Source organism: Tursiops truncatus, chromosome 15 (genome assembly GCF_011762595.2).
Source record: "Tursiops truncatus isolate mTurTru1 chromosome 15, mTurTru1.mat.Y, whole genome shotgun sequence".
Taxonomy (NCBI): Eukaryota; Metazoa; Chordata; class Mammalia; order Artiodactyla; family Delphinidae; genus Tursiops; species Tursiops truncatus.
In genome coordinates this window covers 21,562,025-21,589,182 of record NC_047048.1, presented here as the reverse complement: position 1 = coordinate 21,589,182, position 27,158 = coordinate 21,562,025, and the positions used below count along the sequence as shown (strand labels likewise).

The window sequence follows — 27,158 nt, the reverse complement described above, 5'->3', positions numbered from 1 at the left end:
CAGTTTTAGAATATTCTCAGTACTCCAAAAAGAAACCCCAGATGCCTTAGCTATCACCCTCCACCTTCCTGGTTCTTAGTCAGTCTACTTTCTGTCTTGGTAGATTTGCCTATTCTAGACATTTCATATAAATGGAGTCATACAATTTGTGGTCTTTTGTGATTGGCTTCTTTCACTTAGCATAACATTTTCAAGGTTTATCCATATTATAGCAAGTATCAGCAGTTCATTTCTTCTTATTGCCAACTAGTGTGGTATATCCCCGTTTATTTATCCATTCATCAGTTGATGGAAATTTGGGCCAGTAAATTTCTTTGCCTTCCAAGAATAACATTTCTTCATAATGGTAAAGGGGTATAAAATTTTTTCCTTGTTTTTTTTTTTTTTTTAATGGAAGATTTTTTTTTTTTTGGCTGCGTTGTGTCTTTGTTGCTGTGCGGGGCTACTCTTCATTGCGGTGTGCGGGCTTCTCATTGCGGTGGCTTCTCTTGTTGCAGAGCACGGGCTCTAGGAGCATGGGCTTCAGTAGTTGTGGCACACAGGCTCAGTAGTTATGGCTCATAGGCTCAGTAGTTGTGGTGCACGGGCTTAGTTGCTCTGCGGCATGTGGGATCTTCCCCGACCAGGGCTCAGGCCCATGTCCCCTGCATTGGCAGGTGGATTCTTAACCACTGCGCCACTAGGGAAGTCCTCCTTGGTTTTTTAAAAAGTAGCATTATCAGTATTATTTATTTCAACATATCAAATAAGAACTTTGAATAAAAATTCAAAGACCTCACAGCTAGAGAGAGAAAACCCGCACGCCACAACTAGAGAGAAGCCCTTGCACTGCAACGAACAGACCACGCACCACAATGAAAGATCCTGCATGCCTCAAGGAAGGTCCCACGTGCCACAACCCAGTACAGCCAAAAAGAACCCCCAAAATCAAAGGCCAGTCTTTTTACACTGCTCACAGGTCATACTCGAAACTTGAAATCACTTATAATACTGTGAATTTCACAGCATAGGCCAGATTTTCCAATATGAGATTATATTTCCTGAACAAAGCATTTATTCCCTTTACAACCTTAGTTCCAGAAAGCCTCTGTTTTTACCATTATCAACAGAGATGTAGCCACTTCAGGATGAAGGGTGTAAGCTAGTTGGCCTAAAAGTTTGGAGAAGGGGAATTTGGGACCAAGAACATGGACAGAAGCCATGAGAGAATGGAAAAATCTAAGAGGAAGGAAATTCCGAAAAAGATATTACAGAGTGATGACTGCTGTTGCATTTATTAGACGCAACCAGACTTGTTGAATTTTTCTTCACTCGACTGCCTGAGCCCCTTTCAAAGCTGGCATAGTAGGAGTCGTATACGTCAGTCCTCCACTGTTCAGCTTAGTGTGTCCTAAAATAGTGTTGTTGTTTAACCCCTTTCCTCATAAATATTGAGTTTGTATTGGAGTTGCAGTGTAGTAAAATGGTCCTATGGGATTTGAGTCAGACATATCTAGATTTGATTCTTGGATTCCCTTTTTATGAGTTTTATGATTTGGGGCATGTAATTTGATTTCTCAGCTGTAAAATGGGGATGATATATTTATCTCAGAGGATGCTTGTGAGAAAATAAAATGTGGCATATGAAGAATTGGCACATGGTCTAATACATAGCAAATGCTCAAATGTTAGTATTATTATATGAAAGATCAAAACATCTGAGTTTAAAAATATTTCCCTTTTGTATTATTTGTGTTATTTATTTACTTATATCTTGCCTTGTTCTAAAAAAGATTTAAGGCAACACGATGTGTCTGTATTGAATATTTCTGAAGTCCTACTTGGGGGAGGGAGGTCTCTGGGAAGACAGACTTTGAGGTCAGTTGTAGTGGTGATATAAGCTTAATGGGATACACGTAAGTACCAAAACCAAGGAATGCATTGGGTTTATATGTTTCTGGAACAGACTAAAGAAGTTTTCTAAATGAAAGGCAGCCTGGCATAGTGGAAAGGGCTCACAGCTTTGGGGGCTAAATCAACATGTAGTCAAATCCCAGTCCCACTATTTGCTAGCCATGTAATTGATCTTAGACAAGTTGTCGTTGAGGGTTTTTTATTAATAAAAATTATATCATTCAGATGTACTTAATACCTCTTGCAGTACTTCCAATTGTTATGCAGGTTCAGACCCCAACTTTCTGTTCTTCTGTAGATTAAGAGTAATATCTGCAGCGCACTGTGAAAATCATTTATTTCGTAAGTTTTTTTTTTTTTTGGCTGTGCTGGGTCTTCGTTGCTGCGTGCGGGCTTTCTCTAGTTGTGGTGAGTGGCAGGCTACTCTTCGTTGCGGTGTACGGGCTTCTCATTGCGGTGGCTTCTCTTGTTGCAGAGTACAGGCTCTAGGCGCATGGGCTCAGTAGTTGTGGCACATGGGCTTAGTTGCCCCGTGGCATGTGGGATCTTCCCGGACCAGGGATCGAACCCGTGTCCCCTGCATTGACAGTCGGATTCTTAACCACTGGACCACCAGGGAAGTCCCGGAAGTTATTTTTAAAGGGATATAGTGGTCTGTAAAGCTTTACAGTTGGAGTATAGAGAGTCAATTAGTCTCACCTCAAAGGCTGAAAATGAGTTTGAAATATATGAGATAGTTGTTTCTTAATAGAATAGTACAACTGAATAGCAAATAGTACAACTGTACAATAGCAAATAGTACAACTGAAAATTTAGTTTTTGTTTATGGCATAAAATTTCTTCTAGTTGTCATTAGCTTCCTCAGTGCAACTGTGAGTCTTTGAATTTTTTCATACCCCATTTCAATGCATACTTAAGCAGTGGGCCATATTACATAATCTTATAGGGGAAATTTAGACATGTAGTAAAGTATTACTGTTTATGAAATTGTTATTATTGAATTATAAATAAGAGCTTAATCGTGCAACCTGAATGGATAATTGTTTACATAGTGACTTTGTTTTGTATCTTCTAAGTAACCCAAGAAATTAGGTTGTACAGTGACAGCAATGACAATGTATAGGTATAAATTTCATATTTATAACTTTGTTTATGATGATTTATGTAAACATGACATTCATATCTTTTTGGCTGTCAGAATGTTTTATTTTCAAGCACTGAAATTACACATTTTTTCCAAGTACTTTTTAGAATTCTTTGCCCAACTAGCAGCTAGCTGCTGAAAAGTTTGATACTTATAAAACCTGGTCCACTGGTAACAACAGGTTGGGGGTAGTGGTAACATTATTTTATTCTTTATTGACTGTAGACTGATGAAAAAGTAATATTTAGCAAAGCTATTGTTGAAATGCTAGAGAGGTTAGATAAGAGCATGAGGGAACCTAAGGATCCTTAAAAATCAAGGTACCTAAAAGTAAATATCTGGATCAAAATCACTTTTCAATAATATACCTCTGTAAACTTTACTATGTATTCTCTCATTAGCTGTAAATTATAGCTAAATTACATATCCTTACTGAATATGACATGGGCAAGTAGGATGCAGTAGTCCTTTGGGATTTATTACCTTAGAGTTGACAAAATAAAGATTTGGGTATTGCTATTAATGATACTTACATGTATTTATGAGTATATATAAACCAGCAAGTATAATTTGCTTACATGAAGTTTCAGTATATGACTTCAGTTTTGAAGCAAACATTTCTTTGAATTGCTGAATTTTTTTTTTTAATTGGGAGGAAAAGACTGCACTTTTTATGTCTCTTTATACTAGCTTTGCTATAAATAAAAGGTCACATTTGGTATTTTGACACTTGCTGTTGTGTATATTGAGCAAAAAGGCAGCTGCTGACTTTTAATATAGATCTGTTCAACCAGAGACCATATACTGCTATCGTTAGAGATTTAAAAAGAGTAAAGAAAATGCAGTTGGTTGGGTCAAGTAAGAAAATGGGAGAGGAGAATTTCACTAGGTCTTCCCACTTGTGGTCTATTCACAGTAAGTTATTCACATGGAACATTATTGGGTCTACTTTCAGCTATAATAATAGAAATTTTTTTCAAAAATAGATAGGACATGTTCAAATTAAGGCAGAGATTTCCAAAGCCATTTCATTTATATGACCACTTCATTTATAAAGTACCATCCATTTTAATAAAATAAATCTTTAATTTACTATGAGTATTCTGTAAATCTTCCCGTAGATATTTCGTATACCACTGTACTTTATTCCAGACAGTCTCACAACAGATGTTTATTAAGGTATGTGTGGTCTGTAAGGAACTGTACTAAATATTCTGAGGGATTGCCTTTAAGCAAATGAAAAAGTATTTTATCCTTGAGGAACCTGTACTGTGTTTGGGAAGATAAAGTTATATACATAAGAAATAAGTGTCATAGGTGATGAAACTACTTTCTGCCCAGGTGGTTGAGGAGGAGGTAGAATTTGAGCTTAATAGATTATACATTTAATGATGAGTATTTATGAAACTCAATTCTTTCTTTCTTTTTTTTTTTGGCCGCGTCCTGCGGCATGTGGGATCTTAGTGCCCCGAGCAGGGATCGAACACATGCCCACTGCACTGGGAGTACGGAGTCTTAACCACTGGACCGTCAGGGAAGTACCAATGATGGTATTTAAATAATTAGGAAGACTTGGGCAGTGCTTGAAAGTGGAATGGCATGAGTAAACATATATAGAAGACAGGGAAATTTCCATTTCAGTTCATTTCTATACATCGCTGCTAAATTTATCTTTCTAAAGGATAAGGATAGTAATAATTGCAAATACTTATATAGCATTTACTTTATGACAGATACTTTTCTAGGCACTTTACATGTATGAACTAATTTAATCCTCACAGCATCCCTAAGTGCTGTTAGCCCCACAGAGATACAGAGAAATTAAGTAACTTGCCCAAGGTCACATAGCTGGTAAGTGGAAGAGCTGAGATTTGAATCCAGGAACTCTAGCTCCAGAGTCCTGGCTCTTAACCACTGCATATGCTTGAAACAGAAACCTTCAGTGACTCTTCATCTGCCATAGCACAGAAGGCACTCACTCAAGGATCTTCACAATATGGCTCTTGCTTACCTTTCCAACCTTAGATCCTACATTTTCCCTATGTGGATCTACATTCCAGCCCCTCTGTGTTACTTGATGTTTCCTAAATACGATCTATAGTCTCATCTCTAAATCTTTGCTTATGTTGTTTATTCTCAGTCTGAAATGCCCTCTCACTCTTCGCAGTTCCTGTTGTATCAGCATCCTACCCATCTTCCAAGCGTGTGTCAACTGCTGTCTTCATAAAAATCTTTTTTGATCCCCTACCTAAAGTGATTTTTCCCTCTTGCATGTTTTTCATGGTAGCGTATCCATATCATGGTTATATGTGTGTTACTTGCCCTGTTTTCTAGTGTAGATTTTTTTTTAATAAATTTATTTATTTTCGGCCACGTTGGGTCTTTGTTGCTGTGCACAGGCTTTCTCTAGTTGCAGCGAGTGGAGGCTTCTTATTGTGGTGGCTTCTCTTGTTGTGGAGTACGGGCTTTAGGCGCGGGCTTCAGTAGTTGCGGCGCACGGGCTTAGTTGCTCCATGGTATGTGGGGTCTTCCTTGACCAGGGCTCAAACCCGTGTTCCCTGCATTGGCAGACAGATTCCTAACCACTGTGCCACCAGGGAAGTCCCTCTAATGTAGATTTTTAAAGTTCCTTAAGAACAGGGCATGAAATTTATTGGTCTCCGTACCTTAGGTAGCACTCACACCAAGCTTGCACATGGTAGGAAAGAGGAAGTGTTATGGTTGACACTAAGATTTTGAACCTGGAGTAGGGAATAGAACTGGGAACTTTGGAGAGTGAGCTGCTTTAAGGGCAAAAGTGATGATTTTGGTTTAGACGTTATGTTTGAAGTGAGAGTAGAATTCGAATATCAAAGCAGAAAGGAGCTAGTCAGGAAAGAGGACTATTTGGCATTCCTAGTTGTCTTATCTCATTTTCACAAACACGATACTTACATTGTTACATATGCCAAATTTTTGTTCAATAACTGCATGTCCACAAAATTCATTCTTAATTTTTTTGACAGATTATCAGTTGGTTTTTATTTTGGAAAGTAAGGTCCAGCAACCATCTAGTTATTCCCAACTTTGAAAAGATATTATAAGATGAAAGTTAATTTGTAGGTTGATTAGTTGCTTCTCTGGGTCAATACAGAAATTAGATTCCTAAGCAAGTCTGTAAGGCCATGTTATAACTGAAACATTTACTTCTGCATCAAAAAAAAATAGTAGAAAGCAATACAGTTGTATTACTAATAAATAGCTTTTAAAAAGTTAAAAAGGAATAAGAAATGGTGGCTTATTTCTCTGATCCTTTAATTTGTCAATTTGACTTTAAAACTTATGACATTTCTTCTGTGTGATATAGGTGCTTCACTGAGATTCTTCTTACATTTGTCAACAATATTTTCGGTCATTTTTTTACTTACAAATTGCCCTGTCAAAGGAAGAAAAAGGACTTGCAGAAAATGTATGTTTAAGAGATTTCCTGAAGTGGAATAACCTGAGATATAATTAACTCAGTGGAGATGAGGAAGATTGGTATGAGTGCATGAATGTGCATGTGATATGTATGGTGCATGGTGGTGGTGAGTGGACATGGGGAAGATAAGGAACTTGTAATGGATAAATGATCTCTCCATGGGGAAGCAAAGTGATACAGAATAGGCTAGATCCAATGCTCCTCATTCAACCTCCATGGGAGGGGCCGTGAGTCCTGGCTAGTATGGTCACTGTTTGTTGAGGGGCCCTGTGAATGGATGGAAGGAGGAGGAAAACAGTATTTTCTATGCCAATTGGGGTACAAAATGGTACAAATTAAGTATTTTTAACTTGAGGAGTACCTCCATTGAAACTTGGCTTCTAGTTTAGGATTTGCTGTAGATGTTTTGTTTGTGCTTGAAAAATTACCTAAATGTTTATTCTTTATTTTCCCCAACCAAAAAATAGTTCTGTGTTCCTCCTTCACCCTCATGAATCCCATCTCTTGATTTAAAATAAAAGTGGGTATATATGATACATTGAATTCTTAGAAAATTATTTTATTAAGAAAGTTATAGTGAAAGGAGTATGGGGGTGAAGCCAGAAATCAGTTCAAATTCTGGCTCTGCCATTTCCCAACTATGTGGCTTTGGACTTGTTGTTCGGCCTCTGAGCTTTAGTTTCCTCATCTATAAATGGGGATAATACCTCTTATCTTGCAAAGTGGCTGTACGAGTCAAAGTTAATATACCTGAAACACCTACCACAGTACAGTCACCTATGATAGATAGCTGTTGTTAAGCAACTAAATGGATTAATCTGTTAATCACATGTGATACATAAAATATAATGTTGCAATTGGCTATTTGCCCATCATATAGTCACCAAAAGCAATCTGATTTTTTTAAAAAATATTTATTTATTTATTTTTGGCTGCATTGGGTCTTCGTTGCTGCACACGGGCTTTCTCTAGTTGTGGCGGGTGGGGGCTACTCTTCGTTGCAGTGCACAGGCTTCTCATCGTGGTGGCCTCTCTTGTTGTGGAGTGCGGGCTCTGGGTGTGCAGGCTTCAGTAGTTGTGGCACGTGGGCTCAGTAGTTGTGGGTCGCGGGCTCTAGTGCACAGGCTCAGTAGTTGTGGCACATGAGCTTAGTTGCTTGGCGGCACGTGGGATCTTCCCGGACCAGGGCTCGAACCCGTGTCCCCTGCATTGGCAGGTGGATTCTTAACCACTGTGCCACCACGGAAGTCCTGATTTTCTTTTAAACTAGGGTGTATCACTGTGTTAGACCTGGTTGACCCTATCGTTTTTACCATACACGCTGTACGATGCCCCTGATGCTTAACCTGGATTGCTGCCTTCTTCCTTCCACCTTAGTGCACTAAGAGAAAAAAGTACCAGGAAGCCTATTTAAATGTTTTTATACAAGTTCTGTTCTGCATATCAAAGGTAACATGTATTTGGGGATTTTCCAGTAATGATGACATATTATACTAAACCATTAATATTCTGTCAACCTTCTTACTCTAGCTAACATTTGCTAAGTGGGTTATGGATGTAGTCTGCCGTCCTAAAGTAGATTTCTCCCTAACCAGCTAAGTATATAAGTCATGACGCTGACCTCATTAGTTGAAGTCAGTAACCAAGTATAAAGAGTTCTAAAAGTAAAGGGTGATTGATAATCACAGGTAGCCTGTAAGATAATTTGTTACAGTCCTATTCATTTGCTTATTATGAGCATAAAATGAGAAACTCTTTATATTTTCTTATCCTGTAGATAAAATAATTACTTTGAGAGTTTAAAGTTTTAAAATCATTAATTGAATCACTTAAAAAACCATAGCAATGAATCTTATTTAAAACAGATGTAGACAGTCATGTTAGATCACCTTTAGGACTCCCGCTCTCAGTAACATTTAATGTGTTAGGATCAGAAGACAAACTCATGTATGTTGAAGTGTGGCTGATATAGGACTAACCCCCAGAGCTTTGGAGGACTATTTCTAGTATCTGCCTACTAGCCATCCAGTAGGTAGCTATCATCCATCAACCATTTACAATCACACCAGTAGCCGGTAAGATGTCTGCTTTAAGTGGACCACCCTGTATTTAAGATTTCATTTTATTTTATTGTTTTGACTTTCAAGTTTTATTTTATTTTAAAATTTTTATTGGAGTATAGTTGATTTACAGTGTTGTGTTAGTTTCTGCTGTACAGCAAAGTGAATCTGTTATACATACACATATATCTACTCTTTGTTTAGATTCTTTTCCCATATAGGTCATTACAGAGTATTGAGTAGAGTTCCCTGTGCTATACAGTAGGTCCTTATTAGTTATCTATTTTATATATAGTAGTGTATATATGTCAATCCCAATTTCCCAATTTATCCCTCCCCCTTTAAGATTTTAATTAATGTTATTGTGAATGTCTTCAGAGTTATCAGGGGGGTTGGGTGCATTATGGGTTTTCCCTACTGTGCTATTTCTTTTGTTTTTTTTTTATTTTTAATTTTTACCTCTATAAATTGTTGGCCGGTGCTTTTGTTCTCTTTGTTAGCCTAGAGTTAACAAAAATACTTTATCCCTCATATATCACCTCCTACTGCCCTCTGCCCTCCCTCTTTAGGAACTTGATGTGGCAAATCTCCACCTTGACTTCAAGCAGTTCACACCCAGGTGAAAAAGTCTAGCTGGCAAATGTCATCAGCCATCCCAAATGGTCAGGACACTGGTGCAGTTCCCACTGACTTCTTGTATCCCCTTAGATATCACCCAAAGCCCTCTACTATGGTTGAGGGCTCCAATCTTCTGAGCTTGGGGTTTTTCTGAGTTAAACAACTAAAAAGGAAAATCCATCCACTTCTCTGAGGAAGAGGACTGTCTTTTAACTGTATTATTATAAGCAACATAGACACTTACTCCTTTTCTGTGAACTTATTCTTTTCTACATTCCAGAAATTCTTTAGTGATTCTGCTTTGTTGTTGACATTTTCCCATGCTGTTATAGAATTTTTCTACATATATATTGCTTGGGTCATTTCAGTGGGATTTGGAGAAGGAAGGAGAGCAAATTGATTCACTTTATCTCCCAGAGGTGTTTAATAAATGTTAATTGAATGAGAGAAATCAAAAGAGATTTAGTCCATATTTGCTTATCTTTTAAATTTTTATTAATAATGGGAAAAGTTGTGATACAGTAATTTTCCTAAGTCACACTTCTTTTTTTTTTTTTTTTTTTTGCGGTATGCGGGCCTCTCACTGTTGTGGCCTCTCCCGTTGCGGAGCACAGGCTCCGGACGCACAGGCCCAGTGGCCATGGCTCACGGGCCCAGCCGCTCCGCGGTATGTGGGATCTTCCCGGACCCGGGCACGAACCCGTGTCCCCTGCATCGGCAGGCGAACTCTCAACCACTGCGCCACCAGGGAAGCCCAGTCACACTTTTTTTTTTAAGGTAAGCCAGAAAAGGTTTAAATTCTGTAGTCCCCATATGGCAAGAACATCTGTGTGACTGGTTAGGATGCAGGAGACATTATAGTTAAGTGGCTAATAACACAGACTCTGGAGTCTGGATTCAAATTCTACCTGTACCACTTGCTAGCAGCGTGATCTTGGCCGACATACTTCAGAGGTCTCTTTGAAGGTTAAAACGTTCATGTATTTAAAACAGTGCTTGGCACGTAGCACTGTGTGTCAACTAAAATTAATGGGACTAACTTTTGAAGATTCTTTGCTATAATCTTTTCAGTAGCCATAGGCAGTTATTTTAAAATTGATCATAAATGCTATGTAGTTTTAGGTTATAGATATAAATGTCACCATACTAGAATATAGATTCTAGCCCGTGGACAAATGGTCAAATTTTTACCCTATATAAAGAATAGTACCACTACTGTAATGAAGGGCAAAGAGGACGCTTTGCTTGAACCACATGTGTGTGTCACATATTCAAAAAAATAAATTAAAAATGATAGCAAGAAAGTAAATCCTAGTATTGAATACAAATTGAAACCAGTGAGCCTGACTATATGTCAGATTGATAATGTAACTATCAAGGAAAAAAGAATTAAGTAACTTTTGAACATAGTGCTTTCTTAATAGTATATAGCCTAAGGGCAAAGAGACCAGCAAAGAAATATTGAACTTAGCAAACCCCCTATAGTAGCTCTTCACAAGAAATGTTATTCCCATTTTGCTGAAAAAGAAGCATATTTAGAGAAGGATTTGCTTGGCATCATTTAATTAGATGGTAGACTGGATTTAAAAGCCCATGCTCTGTTCTTTATGCAGTACTACTTTTTTTATTTTTATAGCTGCTGTTCAGGTGAGTCCCTGGTTTCTTTAGTACCTCCCTTTTCTTGGCATCATCTGTAATATTAGTCAGAACCCCATTTTCAAGAGCTTCCTAACCTCTCGCATCTCTTTTCCTTCAAGAATTTCATTCCGTGCAATCATGCCTACCTTTTTGAAATCTGCCTTCCTAAATTAAAGGGTATGTGACACTTCCCACCCTTTTCTTTACGAATTAAGGTAGCCTGACACATCTTTCTCTTGATTCTCATTCCTCCTACTTGATTCTCATTCCTCCTGCTGAATTATAGCTAGTGTCAAAGTCATGATTACTTACGGGCATAGTCTATTGATAACTGAGCCTGAAAGTTGTAAATGAGAGACGTGCCTTCTTAAAGACATATATCTATTTGTAATTTAACATATCTTTTGGGGATTTGGTGGTGAGACATGTAGCGGGGAGAGTGATAAAGAATGCAATTGTTGGACGTGCATTTTTTCCATGAGAGGTAGTAGAAACAAGTATCACTTTATAAACTGTGATTTTGAAATGATTCATTCATTAAAGAAGGCAAACAAAAATAGCAACGAAACAAAGACATAATAACTGGTTGTTAAATGAACTCTGTCCTTTGAAAAGCGAATGATTAAGGGAGAAAATATGTAAATAACTTGAGTACACAAGCTGCTATTTGAGATTTTGCAGAGTAAAAATGATAGGAAGAATTAAACTGTACAAGAATTTAGTTGGATCTTGCTTAAAGTACTTCGTGTTGTAAATCTCCAAACTTACTTTTAAAATAAATTACAGAATTTAAAGAACTTCTTGAATTAGCAGAATCAAAATGGAATTCAGTCTATTTTTTAATCACTCATGCATTACTATCTTTAAAGTGCATGGCTTTAAAATGTAATTTTAAATAATATACCAGAGAAATTGTCCAGAAGATCTAGGCCCAGAATTTCAATATAATTTTAAAAGGAAGTAAGGTTGGCAATCAGATTAATTTTTAAAAATTGCTTTTTATTAGAATTAAGAAAGTAAAATAGTGTTATAGTCTTTTATTGGATTAACTGAGTTTCTAAACACCTGGAGAAAATTAATTTAGTATCTCCTGTGCAAAGTTGTTTGTGGAGATTGTGCCATTGTCTGTGGAAACAGGGTCTATGAGACCTCTTTGTTGATGTTTCTAAGGTTTTAACTCTCTGGACAAACATACAAAAAAATTAAACTGTTCTACCAAAATATTACTAAATAGTAAACTTTGAGCACAGTGTCGAATCAGACCTTTTTCATGCTGGTACCTATTCATTTAGCCTGTTAATTCAGTTCCTTCATTTGTATTGTTTTGAGAATTAAATGAGCATAGGTAAAGCACTTAATAATACCATGAATGGCACTAAATAAGTGCCCAGAATATAGTGACAGCTATTATTATTTATCCTTTTTCCTCCTCCAGATTTATGAGTGATAGGGAAACAAAATTTATTTTGAGCACCCTTTATTCTAATGTCAAGGTTTTAAAGGAGAGTTTAGGACAAAACCAGATTTTTCTGAACCCAAACACTTGAGATTCTGTTTGGGAAATGAGAAAGACAGATGCCAAATATCTACTCTACTTGTGCAGTGACAAGAAGATTGAATTTCTAATTTGTTTCCTGCCTCAAGCCCTTGCCTTCAGTTCCTTTGTCTCAGTATGAAAATTTCTGTATTCGTTTGGAGATTCTTGTCTGACTGAAACAACAAAGAACAGTCTCCAGGAGTTTTAGTATGGCTAGCTAACCATAACTTTCTGGAAGAACATCTGGATGCAGTTTCAGCTTTTAAAGTCTATCATATTTTATGTCATTAAATTTCTGTAGTTCTAAATTATTGATTTCAGTTCTTTTCCTAGGTTGTGCCCATCCATTTTAAGAGCTGTATATCTTTTATGCAGAAAATACAAAGAATGTAGTTGACTATCAATAAAAATTATTATCAATTAAACTACTGGAGTTTTCCCTTCTTATCTCAGTTTCAGAATATAAGCATTACACCAAACACATACATGCATATACATATATACCCATACATACAAATGTAATTTTCCTTTATTGTGATTACTCAATTGCTTTAAGTAGTAGAAGTTATGATATTTGTTTGATTATAATCATTTCAGCAATGTCATGGATAAGCTGCTGGTCCCTGGACTTTAAAGAGAGAGGCTCCGGGACTTCCCTGGAGTTCCAGTGGTTAAGACTCCATGCTTCCAATGCAGGGGGTGCGGATTGGATCCCTGGTCAGGGAACTAAGATCCCACGTGCCGCACAGCATGGCCCAAAAAAAGAGAGGATCCTAACATCAGAAGCACATAATAATTAATACTTTGTAAATATCAGAAGGGTGTCTTAAACTTATTTCTAAAACAACTTGTTTTTAAATTGAAGTATAGTTGATTATATTAGTCTCAGGTGTGCAGCATATTGATTCAGTATTTTACAGATTATATTCCATTAAAATTTATTATAAGATAATGGCTGTAATTCCCTGTGCTATATAATATATCCTTGTTGTTTATCTATTTTATACATAGCAGCTTATATTTCTTAATCCCATACCCTTCATTTGCCCCTCTCCCCTTTGGTAACCACTAGTTTTTCTATATCTGTGACTCTTTCCTTTTTTTTTTTTTTTTTTTTAATGGTACACGGGCCTCTCACCGTTGTGGCCTCTCCCGCTGCGGAGCACAGGCTCCGGACGCATAGGCTCAGTGGCTGTGGCTCACGGGCCCAGCCGCTCCGCGGCATGCAGGATCCTCCCAGACCGGGGCACGAACCCACGTCCCCTGCATTGGCAGGTGGACCCTCAACCACTGCACCACCAGGGAAGCCCACTCTTTCCGTTTTTAATTACCTTTTACTATACTGAACCTCTTTCTTTTAGGAATTATTATATATAACCTTCTCAGTCATATTTCCTTTAATTTTTCCTTTTCTAAAACCTTATTTTCCCAAAGGTGATAAATTATATATTTCGTGTTCTACATTTACATTCTGCTTAGCACTCCCTCACTATCGTATATGTGGATGAGTGTATATGATCAGAGCATTGTTTCCTTTACACTTTCTGCAATGTTCATGTTTTTAAAAGTTATAAAAGGCAGATTGTTTAATGTACATTCCTAGCATTTTAAATACTTACAAGTTCAAAAGTACTCTTTTTCAAGGCTGTTAGATACATGTATGATTCATAACATGAAACAGGGTTGCCTGTTTTTCTTTCTTAATTGAGTTGACATTTATAGTCTTCTAGCCTTATCATCTGTCTACGGAAAAAAAAATCTAACATACTTTAATGTCATTATCATAGATCTTATGGTTTGAGAAAATTCTCCTTTCTTCAATCTCCTTTCCAGTTTTAAAGCTTTTACCTCTCCTTTCATTGTGTCACCAAAATGTAGTTTGGCAATCAGTTGACTTGGAACTTCAGACAATTAAATCTTCTGGACAGAAAATGCTGTTGTGTTCTTAAAGGCTTTTCAGCAGTTATTTGGACCTCTCATAGAAATTTCTAAATTACAGGATTGCTAAACAACTTCACACAAAACAATGTTTGGCTAAAAAGACCATTTTCTCAGATTCCTTCCCCATAAACCCATGTTTCTCTACCCAACCCCCCAGATTCAGAACGTTTCCTAGCAAAATTTTTTCTGAAGTCCGTTCTTAAGTTAGAAGAAATCTATACAAAGGACACCACCACATTGTTTTAGACATATATATATATATATATATATATATATATATATATATAATTTTTGCAGTACACGGGCCTCTCACTGTTGTGGCCTCTCCCGTTGCGGAGCACAGTCTCTGGACACGCGGGCCCAGCGACCATGGCTCACGGGCCCAGCCGCTCCGCGGCATGTGGGATGCTCCCGGACCGGGGCACGAACCCGCGTCCCCTGCATTGGCAGGCGGACTCTCAACCACTGTGCCACCAGGGAAGCCCTAGACTTATATTTCTTAATCCCATACCCTTCATTTGCCCCTCTCCCCTTTGGTAACCACTAGTTTTTCTATATCCGTGACTCTTTCCTTTTTTACTTACCTTTTACTCTACTGAACCTCTTTCTTTTAGGAACTGTTATAATCTTCCATATATATGGAATCTATACTGTCTATTCAAACTTGACCCAGACTCAGAACTGGTGAGTGCTCTGAGCCTTAGTATTCTCTTGGGTCTTTTATTTTGCAGACTTACCTGTGGATAGATACTCATTGGGATTCAGAACCTATCATGCATCACCACAGGAAAAGATTCAAATACAGTCAAAGTATGTGAAAATCAAAACTGTATTTTCCAAACAGTCATGTTAAACGTGTATATCTGTATAAAGCTTAACCAGCTAAGGCAGGTCAGTATTTCTCCATTTGAAAACTTAGAGTGTTGGAACATTAAGTGTTTCATGCATATTTCTAGGCAAATTGTGCGCCAGTGATTTTTTTTTTTTGTGCGGTACGCGGGCGTCTCATTGTTGTGGCCTCTCCCTTTGCGGAGCACAGGCTCTGGACACGCAGGCCCAGCGACCATGGCTCACGGGCCCAGCCGCTCCGCGGCAAGTGGGATCTTCCTGGACCGGGGCACGAACCCGTGTCCCCTGCATCGGCAGGCGGACTCTCAAACACTGTACCACCAGGGAAGCCCGCGCCAGTGCTTTTCTCTTTACAATTAAATATTTCCAGTAGTTCAGGTCTTTTTTTTTGAAGTATTCTATTGAGCTGACTAATGATCACAAAAGTGATTCTGGCTTATGGTTAGTTTATTCCATTCTTTGCAAAGTATTTTTTACCTACTGTAGAGCACGATGCAATAAATAAGACCCAGTTTTAGTGAGAACTACAAACAATTAAACAGTTAATTGGAATTCAGTAAGAAGAGTGCTGAAATAGTAGTAAATGCATATTGCTGTGGGAGTGCATTGGGGTGCCTCTAATTCAGGCTTGGAATGTTAGAAATGGCTAGCTACATGGAATAATGACATCCAACCTGAGATCTAAGGAATAAATTGGCCAAAGAAGGGAAGAATGTAAGAATGTTTCATGTAGAAGGAAAAGCAAGTTTAAAGCCTCAGAGGTTTAAAAAAAAAAGTTATATCTAGGGAACCTGAAAGCTCAGTGTGCCTGATAACAGTAGTTTGAAGGGAGGAGTGGTATCAGATGATGGTGGGGAAATGGGGACTAGATCATGAAGAGCTTATATTTTCCATCTCTCTTCCTCCTTTTTTTAAAAAAACAGATGTATTGAGGTATATAATTTACATGCCACATAGTGCATCCCTTTAAAGTGTACAGTTTTTAGTATATTAACAGGGTTGTACAACCATCAGCACAGTCAATTTTAGAACATTTCATCACCTCAGAAAGAAACCCTATACCCTGAAGCTATTAACCCCCCACCAACTATCCCAGCCCTAAGCAACTACTAATCTACCTTCTATCTCTATATATTTACCTATTCTGCAGATTTTATATAAATGGAATCATATAATATGTAGTCTTTTGTGACTGGCTTCTTTCACTATAATGTTTTCAAGGTTTATCCATGTCATAGCATGTATCAGTACTTCACTTCTTTTTATGGCCAAATAATGTTCCATTGTATAGATAAGCTAAATATTCAGCATTTCATCAGTTGGTGAACATTTGGGTTGTTTCTACCTTTTGTAGCTATTATGAGTAATGCTACTGTGAACATTCATGTACACATTTTTATGTGGACATACCTTTTCATTTCTCTTGCTTTCCTAGGAGTGAAATTGCTGGATCGTATCTTTAACTTTATGTGGAGCTGACAGACTGTTTTCCAAAGTGGTTGCACCATTTTACATTCCCATCAACAATGTATGAGGATTCCAGTTTCTCCATATCTCACCAATACTTGTTATTTGTGTTTTTGATTATAGCCATCCTAGTGGATATGAAGTAGTTCTCATTGTGGTTTTGATTTGCATTTCCCTGATGACTAATAATGGTAAGCATTTTTCATATGCTTTTGGCCATTTCTCTTCTGTCTTTGGAAAAATGTCTGTTTGATCCTCTGCCCATTTTTATGTTGAATTATCTTTTTATTATTGAGTTATAAAAGATAACTCATTGTTAGACATATGACTTGCAAATATTTTCTCCTGTCCTGTAGGTTATCTTTTCTCTTTCTTTATGGTATCCTTTGATGCACAGACGCTTTTAATTTTGAAGTCCATTTTATCTATTGTTTCTTGTATTGCTTGTGCTTTTGGTGTCATATCTAAGAAACTATTGCCTAATCCACTGTCATGAAGGTCTTTTCCTAAGTTTTCTTCTAGAAGGTTTAGCGCTTACATTTAGATTTCTCTTCAGTTTTGAGTTAATTTTTGTATATGGTGTGAAGCAGGGGTCTACATTTATTCTTTCACATGTGTCCCATCACCACTTGTTGAAAAGACTATTCTTTCTTCATTGAATAGTCTTGGCACCCTTGTTAAAAATCAATTGGCCATGAATATGAGGGTTTGTTTTGGGACTCTCAATTCTACTCCATTGATCTATATGTCTGTCCTTATGCCATTGCTACACCATTTTGATTACTTGTAGTTTTATAGTAGGTTTGAAGTCAAGAAGTGTGTCTTCCAGCTTTGTTCTTTTTCAAGATTTTTGTGGCTATTCTAAGTCCCTTGCATTTCCATATAAATTTTAGGGTCATCTTGTCGATTGCTGCAACAGTAACAAAACAAAACAACCCAGCAGGGATTTTGATAAGGATCACACTGAATCTATAAATCAATTTGGGGAGTATTATCTAAGTCTTCCAATCCATGGATATGGAATATCTTACCATTTATTTAAAACTTCATTAATTTCAGCAACATTTTGTAGTGTTCAGTGTAAAAGAGTTATACTTTAAAAAAATTTTTTTTTAGTGACTGACCTTAAGTTTGCAGTATGTATTTATAGCTAATCCAAGTCCTCTTTCACATAACACTACACCACTTCAGAGGTAGTGCAGCTACCTAATTATAAAGTATTATTCAATTCCCAGTTCCTCCTTGTAACATTGCTGTCATTCACTTCACTGAATACATCGTTGCTATTATTACTTTGAGCAAACTGTTTTCTGTTAGATCAATCATGAATAAGAAAAATAAAAGATTTTATTTTACCTTCATTTATTCCTTCATGCTCTTCCTTTCTTTTTGTAGATTCAAATTTCTGATCTATGTAATTTTCCTTCTTTCTGAAGAATTTCTTAATATTTCTTACAAGCAGGTCTACTGGTGGAAAATTCTTTCAATTTTGTTTGTATGAGACAGTCTTTATTTCTCCTTTACTTTTTTTTTTTAAGACTACCTTTATTTACTTTTTTTTTTTGGCTGCGTTGGATCTTCGTTGCTGCGCGCGGGCTTTCTCAGGTTGCAGCAAGTGGAGCTACTCTTTGTTGCAGCGCGTGGGCTTCTCATTGTGGTGGCTTCTCTTGTTGTGGAGCACGGGCTCTAGGCAAGTGGACTTCAGTAGTTGCAGCACACGGGCTCAGTAGCTGTGGCACACAGGCCCTAGAGTGCATGGGCGTCAGTAGTTGTGGCGCACAGGCTCAGTAGTTGTGGTGCACGGGCTTAGTTGCTCCGCGGCTTGTGAGATCTTCCAGACCAGCGCTCGAACCTGTGTCCCCTGCACTGGCAGGTGGATTCTTAACCACTGCGCCACCAGGGAAGTCCCTCTCTCCTTTACTTTTGAAGGATAATTTCACTGGATGCAGAATTCTAGATTGATGGGGCTTTTTCTTTCAGACTTTAAATATTTCACCCCACTGTCTTCTTGCATGGTGCCTGATATAACTCTTACCCTTGCTCCTCTATAGGTAAGGTGTTTTTTGCTGTGGCTTCTTTCAAGATTTTCTCTTTGATTTTCTTCAGTTTGAATATAATATATATACTTGTATGTTTTTTGGTATTTATCCTGCTTGATGTTCTGAGTTTCCTGGATCTGTGGTTGGTACCTGTCACTAATTTTGGAAAATTCTTGGTCATTGCTTCAAATATTTCTTTTGTTCCTTTTTCTCTTTCTTCTCCTTCTGGTATTCCCGCAACACTATGTTATACCTTTTGTAATTGTCCCACAGTTCTTGGATATTCTGTTTTGTCTTTTTCTTTCTTTTTTTCTCCTTGCATTTCAGTTTCGGAAGTTTCTATTGACATTTCTTCAAGCTTGCTGATTCTTTTTTCAGCTGTGTCTAGTGTATTGATGAACCCATCAAAGATAGTCTTCATTTCTGTTACAGGGTTTTTGATTTCTAGCATTTTCTTTCTTAGAGTTTCTGTCTCTCTGCTTACATTGCCCATCTATTTCTGCATGATGTCCACTTTTTCCATTAGATATACCTTTAGCATATTAATCATAGTTATTTTAAATTTCGAGTCTGACAATTCCAGTGTCTTTCTTATCTGAGTCTACTTCTGATGCCTGTTCACTCTTTCTCTTCAAACTGTTTATCTTTTTAGTATGTCTTGTAATTTTTTGTTGACAGCTGCACATGATATATTGGGTAAAAGGAAACTAAGATAAATAGGCCTTTTAGTGTGAGGTTTTATGTTTATCTGGCTAGGGGCTTGGCTGTATTTACTGTAGCTGTAGTGTCAGTGGCTAAAATTTCCTTTGGTGTCTTGTCTTCTTTTTTTTTTGTCTCTTGTCTTTTGTCTTCAGTGTTGTCTGGAGGTTCTCTAGAGACTTCTTAAATAAGATCTGATACATGCAGTTATTTGAGTTGTATTCCTCTGCTATTATACAGGAACCCTATTTAGGTGATGTCAAGGTATGTAGGGAGGGAGAGCATTTTGCAGTTCTGTGGTCAGGTCTTTTAGTGAGTCTTCTAGTGAGCCTGTGCCCCTGGGCTGTGACCTTTGCAAGTATTTCTCAGTCCCCCTGCCCTCCTTAGGTGAGACATTAAGGCTAAAAAGGGCTGGAGTTGGCTCTTTCTCTTTCTCCAGCTCCATTAGGCGCTGGTAAAAACCCCAGTCTGTTAGGCTCTGGTGAAATGGTTTCTTTTGAGGCCAAGCCTCGTTAAGAATAGAATGTTCTGGGTTTATTTTAAAATAGCTGTTTTCTCCTTTTACATGCTGGATGCAAAAGGAAATTTTTCTCTTATCTCCACTGTGAGAACCTTGTAGAGCTCCCAGAGGTAAAACTCACAAAAGTGTGGGAGACCTTCTAAAACTAGACACTCCTGGAATTTTTAACTCTTAAACTTGATCACACTGAGCCTCCAAGAATTCATAAGTTACAGTTTAGATTTTCCTACCCTGGTATCAGTTCCCATGGAAGTTTCAAGGTTTCTGCTCCAGTAGGTTGTAATTCTCTATATCTGCCTGTTTGTTTCTCTAATTTTGGAGGTGGTGGTTTGCCCTGTGTCCTCAGTTCTCAGATGGATCTAAGAAGAGTTGTTGATATTCAGTTTGTTCGTCACTTTTCTTGTTCTGTGGGCAAGAATGACAGCTTCAAAGCTCCTTACATACTGGTCTAGAAACCAGAAGTTACCACTTATTATTTTTTTTTTCGGTACGCGGGCCTCTCACTGTTGTGGCCTCTCCCGTTGCAGAGCACAGGCTCCAGATGGCCATGGCTCACGGGCCCAGCCGCTCCACAGCATGTGGGATCTTCCCGGACCGGGGCACGAACCCGCGTCCCCTGCATCGGCAGGCGGACTCTCAACCACTGCGCCACTAGGGAAGCCCACCACTTATTTTGTTAAATTTATTCCTGAGTATTTTGTTCTTTTTGCTGTTATTGTAAATACAGTCATTACCTTCTTTTTTAAAAATTTTTAATTAATTTATTTAGTTGCATGGAGTCTTAGTTGTGGCAGACAGGCTCCTTAGTTGTGGCTCGTGGGCTTCTTAGTTGCAGCTCCAGAGCTCCTTAGTTGTGGCATGCGAACTCTTAGTTGTGGCATGCATGTGGGATCTAGTTCCCTGACCAGGGATCAAACCCAGGCCCCCTGCATTAGGAGCATGGAGTTTTATACACTGCACCACCAGAGAAGTCCCTCATTACCTCTTAATTTTCAGATTGCTCATTATTAGTATATGGAAACACAATTAATTTTTATGTATTGATCTTATATCCTGCAATCTTTTTAAAGTCATTTATTCTAATAGTGTTTCCATGAATTTATTTTTCTTGCCCAGTTGCCTTAGCTAGAACCTTTAGAACAGTGTTGAATAGAGGCGGCAAGAGTAGATATCCTTGCTTTATTCCTGATCTTAGGGGGAAAGCATTCAGTCTTTCTCCATTAAGTATGTTACGGTGGGATATATACATCCCACTGTTATAATGTGTTATATATATATGATATTTATCAGGTTGAGGAAGTTCATTTCTATTCCTAGCCTATTCCTATTCTATACCTACATTTTTGCAAACCTATAGTATAATATCACAGCTAGGTTATTGACATCGATGTATTTCACAGATCTTATCCAGATTTACTTACTTTTACTTGTACTCACTTGTGTTTATGTATTAATAAGTGCTACCCAGTTTTATCACTTGGGTAGTTTCATGTGTCCACCACCACAGTCAGGATCAGACACCCCAAGTTGTGTGTGTCAATAGTTAATTTCTTTTTATAGTTTGTTTAATCATTTACCTGCTGAAGTGCATCTGGGCTAATTCCAGTTTGGGGCTATTACAAATAAAGCTGCTATGAACATTCACGTACAGGTTTTTATATGAACCTAAGTTTTCATTTCTCTGAGACAAATGCCCAGGAGTGCAATTGCTGGGTCATATAGTAGTTGCATGATTAGTTTAGAAACTGCCAACATGTTTTCTAAAGAAACTTTTAAGCTATGTGAAGAACTTGGACTTGATTGTTAGGGCATTAGGGGGCCATTTTAATATTAATCCCAATTTTAATATTTTGAATTTGAAGAGCTTGTCAAACTGGAGAATATGCCTGCTGGGCAGGTATATAGGTGAACCTGAAACTGATAAATCAGACTTGGAGTGAAGATAAAGAATAGTCATTAGTATATGATTTATTTTAGAAGCTCTGTGTAGGGATGGTATTTCCCAGGGAGAGTACAAGGAGTGAGGGGAGAAAAAAAGAGAACAGAACCTGGGACAAACCTCTGAAGATTACCAACATTTTTAGGAGGCTGAGAAAGAGCTAGACTTAAGAGGAAAACCAAAAGAAAATTTGATATTGTGGAAACCATGGGGAGAAAGTGCCTTCAAGAAGAAAGAAATGGTCAGCAGTGTTACCAAAGTAAAATGAAATTGGTTTTAAAAAGATTTTTAATAACCTTGATGAAAGAAGTTTCAGTGAAGTGGTAGAGTAGGAGCCTCATTCACAGTGGGTTGAGAAGTGACTAGGTGAAGTAAGATAGCAATGGAGATGGAATTTTGCCAGTGGAAGGGAGAGGGAGGTTAAATAGAAAAGAATGTGGGGTCCAGGGTGTGTCAGTTTTAGCTTGAGAGGAGTTGGGCTTATCTTGATGGTAATAAGGAGTCGGTAGAAAGGGAGGGGTTGATAATGCACCAAAGAGAAGGAATTCTTGGTTAAGTAAGGATCCTAATGATACAAAGCAGAGTGGTAGACAGAGCATAGCAGAGAAACAGACTTCAGGAGACAAGAGGAAAGGAAGTAAGGGGCAAGTAGATTAAGTTAGTTTCTAGATCTGATGGTAGAAAGTTGAGGGAGTTTACTTCTGATGGCTTATATTTTCTCTGTGGTATAACAGAAGGGGTCATTTGTTAGGAGTGAAAAGGGGATGATAAGGTTGGAAGTTTGAGGAGAGTGGAAAAGGTTGAGACAGCTGCTATAGAGAATGGGAGAGAGAGAGCTGGCTAGAAAAGTAGGAAGATTTCTAGGTCATAATGAGGGCCTAGCTGGGCCTATGGGGCATAAATTTTTTTTAATGATCCCAGTCTTCTGGTAATATATTTTTTTCCAGTAGAGTTCAACAGACTAAGTGGAGATATGGGAAAAGATCATTGTGTTGATTGAGGGTTGGAGTTTGTTCCACATAACATTGAGTTGATTAAGCATAGTTGTCTAATAGACTTTTAAATCAGACGGGTCTCAGTTTTAATCCTATTTTGACCACTTAGTGATTTAGGAAGATTACTTAAGCTTCTCTAAGCTTCAGTTTCCTAATAATCAAACCACACCTAACCATATCAGTTTCCTAGTCATAATAATACCTATCTCTGTCAGTGATGAGGAATAAATGAGACAAACAAGTAAGTCCCTTAACACATAGTTTGGCACATAAATGTTAATAAATAGCAGCTTTTATTGTTATTTGTGGCCCAGGCTTGTCCGTTATTAGCTGAATGATTTTAGGCAAGTTTCTTTTCTTTTTATTTGTAAAAAGGACATTATAATACTTGTTGGGAGTATGTATTCATTTGGATATCTTGAAGGGAGAAAAGCACTATGCCAAGGCTTCCCTGGTGGTGCAATGGTTAAGAATATGCCTGCCAATGCAGGGGACAGGGGTTCAAGCCCTGGTCCGGGAAGATCCCACATTCCTTGGAGCACCTAAGCCTGTGTGCCCTAGAGCCCATGAGCCACAACTGCTGAAGCCCACACACCCTAGAGCCCATGCTCTGCAACAAGAGAAGCCACCACAATGAGAAGCCTGCGCACCGCAACGAAGAGTAGCCCCCTCTCACCGCAACTGGAGAAAGCCTGCATGTAGCAACGAAGACCCAACACAGCCAAAAATAAATAAAATAAATAAATTTAAAAAAAAAAGAACACTATGCCAGGCATATCTTTTTCACTACTTAGTAACTTTGAGTTGAAGCAGAATCTGTAGGAGATTTTTTAGAAAATTAAATTGGAAATTAGGTGGGAATTTTGACCTTTGTTTTATAATCAATAGGTAGCCTTTAAAAGTTCATTAGCAGAGAGATAACATGAAAGTGGTGTTTTGAGAATATTAACTTAGTAGTGTGATAGGATTTATAATCTAAGCCAGATACCACCTTTTCAGAGATGCTTTCCATAACCACCGTGAGAATCTAAGATTTGCTTCCTCCTCCTCTTTAACCCCTTACCCTATATCATTTTCCAATGTCATAGTAACATTTGTAACTATCTACAATTACCTTATTTATTTGTTTATTTTTTTCCTGTCTCCCTCTGCTGAGATATATGCTTCATGAGAAAAGGGATGCTGTTTGCCTTACTGCTGTATCCCATTACCCAGAAGAGTGCCTAGCACATAGAAGCCATTCAGTAAATATGTGTTGAATGAATGAAATATAAGAAGGAACTAGAAGGAGAAAGACTAGTTAAGAAATTATTAGAGGGCTTCTCTGGTGGCTCAGTGGTTAAGAATCTGCCTGCCAATGCAGGGGACATGGGTTTGAGCCCTGGTCTAGGAAGATCCCACATGCCGTGGAGCAACTAAGCCTGTGTGCCACAACTACTGAGCCTACGCCCTAGAGCACGTGAGCCACAACTACTGAGCCTGCGTGCTACAACTACTGAAGCCCGCACACCTGGAGCCCGTGCTCCACAACAAGAGAAGCCACCACAATGAGGAGTCGGCACACCTCAACTAGAGAAAGCCCATGTGCAGCAACGAAGACCCAATGTAGCCAAAAATAAATAAAAAATAAAAAATATTTAAAAAGGTTACATTAAAAAAATTATTAGAATAATTTCAACATTAGGGTATGAAGATCTAGATAGGGATGATAGCAGTGGAAATGGAAGGAACAAATAAAAATTACAAAGAAAGAATGATTTTTAATGTATTAGAAGGGACAGAATGAGGCAAGCAACAAGATGGTTCCATGATTTCCAAACTGGGTGATTGGAGCAGTGACAGTTTCATTATTGAAAGTGTCTGCCTCCATCTCCTTTTACAACTTTTTATGTCCAATACTTAGAACAGTGCCTAGCATATAGCGATGGGCAGTAAATATTTGAATGAAGGAAGGAAAATGGGAAATCAGAAGGTTCCATCTTATATGCATTGTGTGATTGAAGTAACAGTAGGACACCCAAGCAGGTAGAAGATGAGGCTAAAATTCTGTAAAGAATCAAGAGCCTTGGGATTTACAACATTTAAGGGGAAAGAACCAACCAAACAGAAGAGGCAGCCCCAGAGATGGGAGAACAACAGGAGTATGGTTTCAAGATAACAAAGACAGAGCCAGGAAGAAGGAGCTACCAATGTTGCATGCTTCGGAAAAGCTGAAGAAAATGAGGACTGGAGAAGACAAGAATGACCTTGGAAAGAGCAACCTACATAGAGTAATGAAGTGAAAATCATATTACAAAGGGTGTGAGGAATGAGTGGATAATGAGATAAATTTCCCCCACAGAGCTAAAGGAAGAGGCAATGTGGCAATCTGAGATAATCATTTAAAGGAAGTATAGTTTGCTTTGTTTTGTTTTTTATATAAAGACATAAACATCTTGTAGACAGAAGAAAGATCGACAGTCTAAGACAGTTGTCAAATTCTAGTGTGCACAAGAATAACAAGAAGCTTTTGCCTGGACTTCCCTGGTAGTCCAGTGGTTAAGACTGTGCTTCCACTGCAGGGGGTGTGGATTCAATCCCTGGTCGGGGAACCAAGATCCCACATGCCATGCGGCCAAAAAAAAAAAAAAGAAGGTTTTGTTTAAAATGCAAGTTGTTGGCACGTATAAGGGGAACCCGATTCAATAGGTCTGGGTACCAGATATCAGCATTTTAAAACAAGTAACTCCCATGCCCACCCCCACCCCCAAGACACACAGGCACACGTACCCATTTAAGAGATTCTGATATGTTTAAATACTAAGACCACACTCTGACCAACACTGGTCCAGGGAGTAATTGAAGTCAAAAGAAAGGGTAGGAAGGGAATTAGTTAAGGGTTAAGCTGTGGGAAGGAGAAGGAGTTCATCTCCTTTAAAAGAAACAGGAAATACATCAACTATACGTCAATTAAAAAAAAAAAAAGAATCACTGTGAAAGTTACTATTAAGCTCTCAAAAACCAAAAAATCGGAAGAGGTGGTACAGAGAAATTCTGAGATTGTACACTGAGCTTCAAAGATGTTTTCAGGTGGAGAGATGGGCAAATAAGTTTGCTTCATTTGCATGACCTTGATTTTTCCTTTAAGTGGGAAGAAAGGTTATCTACTCTGGGCAGGCAAGAGAGAATTTGAGGAGAGTGGAAAGGTCCAAAACAGCTGCTGTGGGAGATGCAACAGAGGCACCAAGGAGGAACTTAAGCCCCGCTGAGCAGCATTAGGCTTCTGTTAAGTTAGGTGGCATGACTGGCAGACCCAGTCAGCAGTTACCTGACAGTTTTCAAAGTAAGGAATAGTCCTAAAAACATGTTTCTTCTCGGTAATTCGTCATGACTCTGTCATCTGTAGATTTACTTACACCTTTTTTGATGATTTTACCCTGTCTCACACTTTATGGAATAATGAACTACATATACAGGGTATTTTACTTTATAAGTATTTAAAATTTAGCTGACTTTCAACTCAAAAGGTAGTTCCTGTGATTTGCTAAAACATAATTACATTCATTTTCTCCATACTCTTCAAGTTTTTATGGACTTTGATTACAATTCATGTGATGCTTGCTGTCATATTACAGATTGGTGTTTCTAAGGCCAGCTCTGTGGAAGGTGTATGTTTTCACCTGAGCACCAGAAGTTACCAAGTGAATGTAGGGCCCTGGCTCAGGGCAAAGGAAACCAACCTGCTTTCTGTAGATTTGGATAAATAGGAATCAGTTGGAACTAAGTGGGGAGGAACACCTAGGCACTATACTGTTCATACTATACTTACCTTACTAAATACTTTCAACAATCTGTATAATAGATAATAGAAGATCTCTATTTACAAATAAGGAAACAGGCTAAGGTGCCTAGATTGCCTCAAATATATGATCAGTTGAGGTAGGTTTGATAAATTCTGAAATATCAGTTGTCTGAAAATAGTATAGAAAATAGTTGTAAAGAATGCAACCCATGATTGTTTAGTTACCTATTCCCCAAGTTAGGTAGCCAGAAGTGTTTTGTTTGTATTGTTGAAACACCTTCTCAATATTAATAATAGTAACTAATTCATTAAGCCCTTCTGTGTGCCAGGTATTGTTCTAAGCTTTTTGCAAGATTAAACTCATTTAATCTTCAGTAACCCTATAAGGTAGGTACTATTTATCATCCTCATTTTACAGATGAAGAAAGTAAGAGGATAAATAACTTGCCCAAAGCTACAGAGCTAGTAAGTGACAGAGCCCCAGACAGACTTGCTCTCCAGCTTACTATGCTCTTAACCAGTATTCTGTGCTGCCTTTCACTGGCCCTCATGTTAAATAAGGATAACTTTTCAAACAG

General features: G+C 38.1%; 1 protein-coding gene across 6 annotated transcripts in view; it reads left to right on the top strand.

Annotated features, from left to right (window-relative positions):
• MOSMO (modulator of smoothened) overlaps window positions 1–27,158 on the top strand; it is a 61,546-nt gene that overhangs the window by 5,775 nt on the left and 28,613 nt on the right. For 3 of the 6 annotated variants that reach the window (XM_073792218.1, XM_073792219.1, XM_073792216.1), the window contains exon 2: window positions 15,023–15,101. The exons of the other annotated variants lie outside the window; for them this stretch is intronic. In XM_073792218.1, the coding sequence (XP_073648319.1) occupies window positions 15,023–15,101 (79 nt within the window). The remainder of the gene's footprint in view (window positions 1–15,022; window positions 15,102–27,158) is intronic. 6 annotated transcript variants of the gene reach the window in all.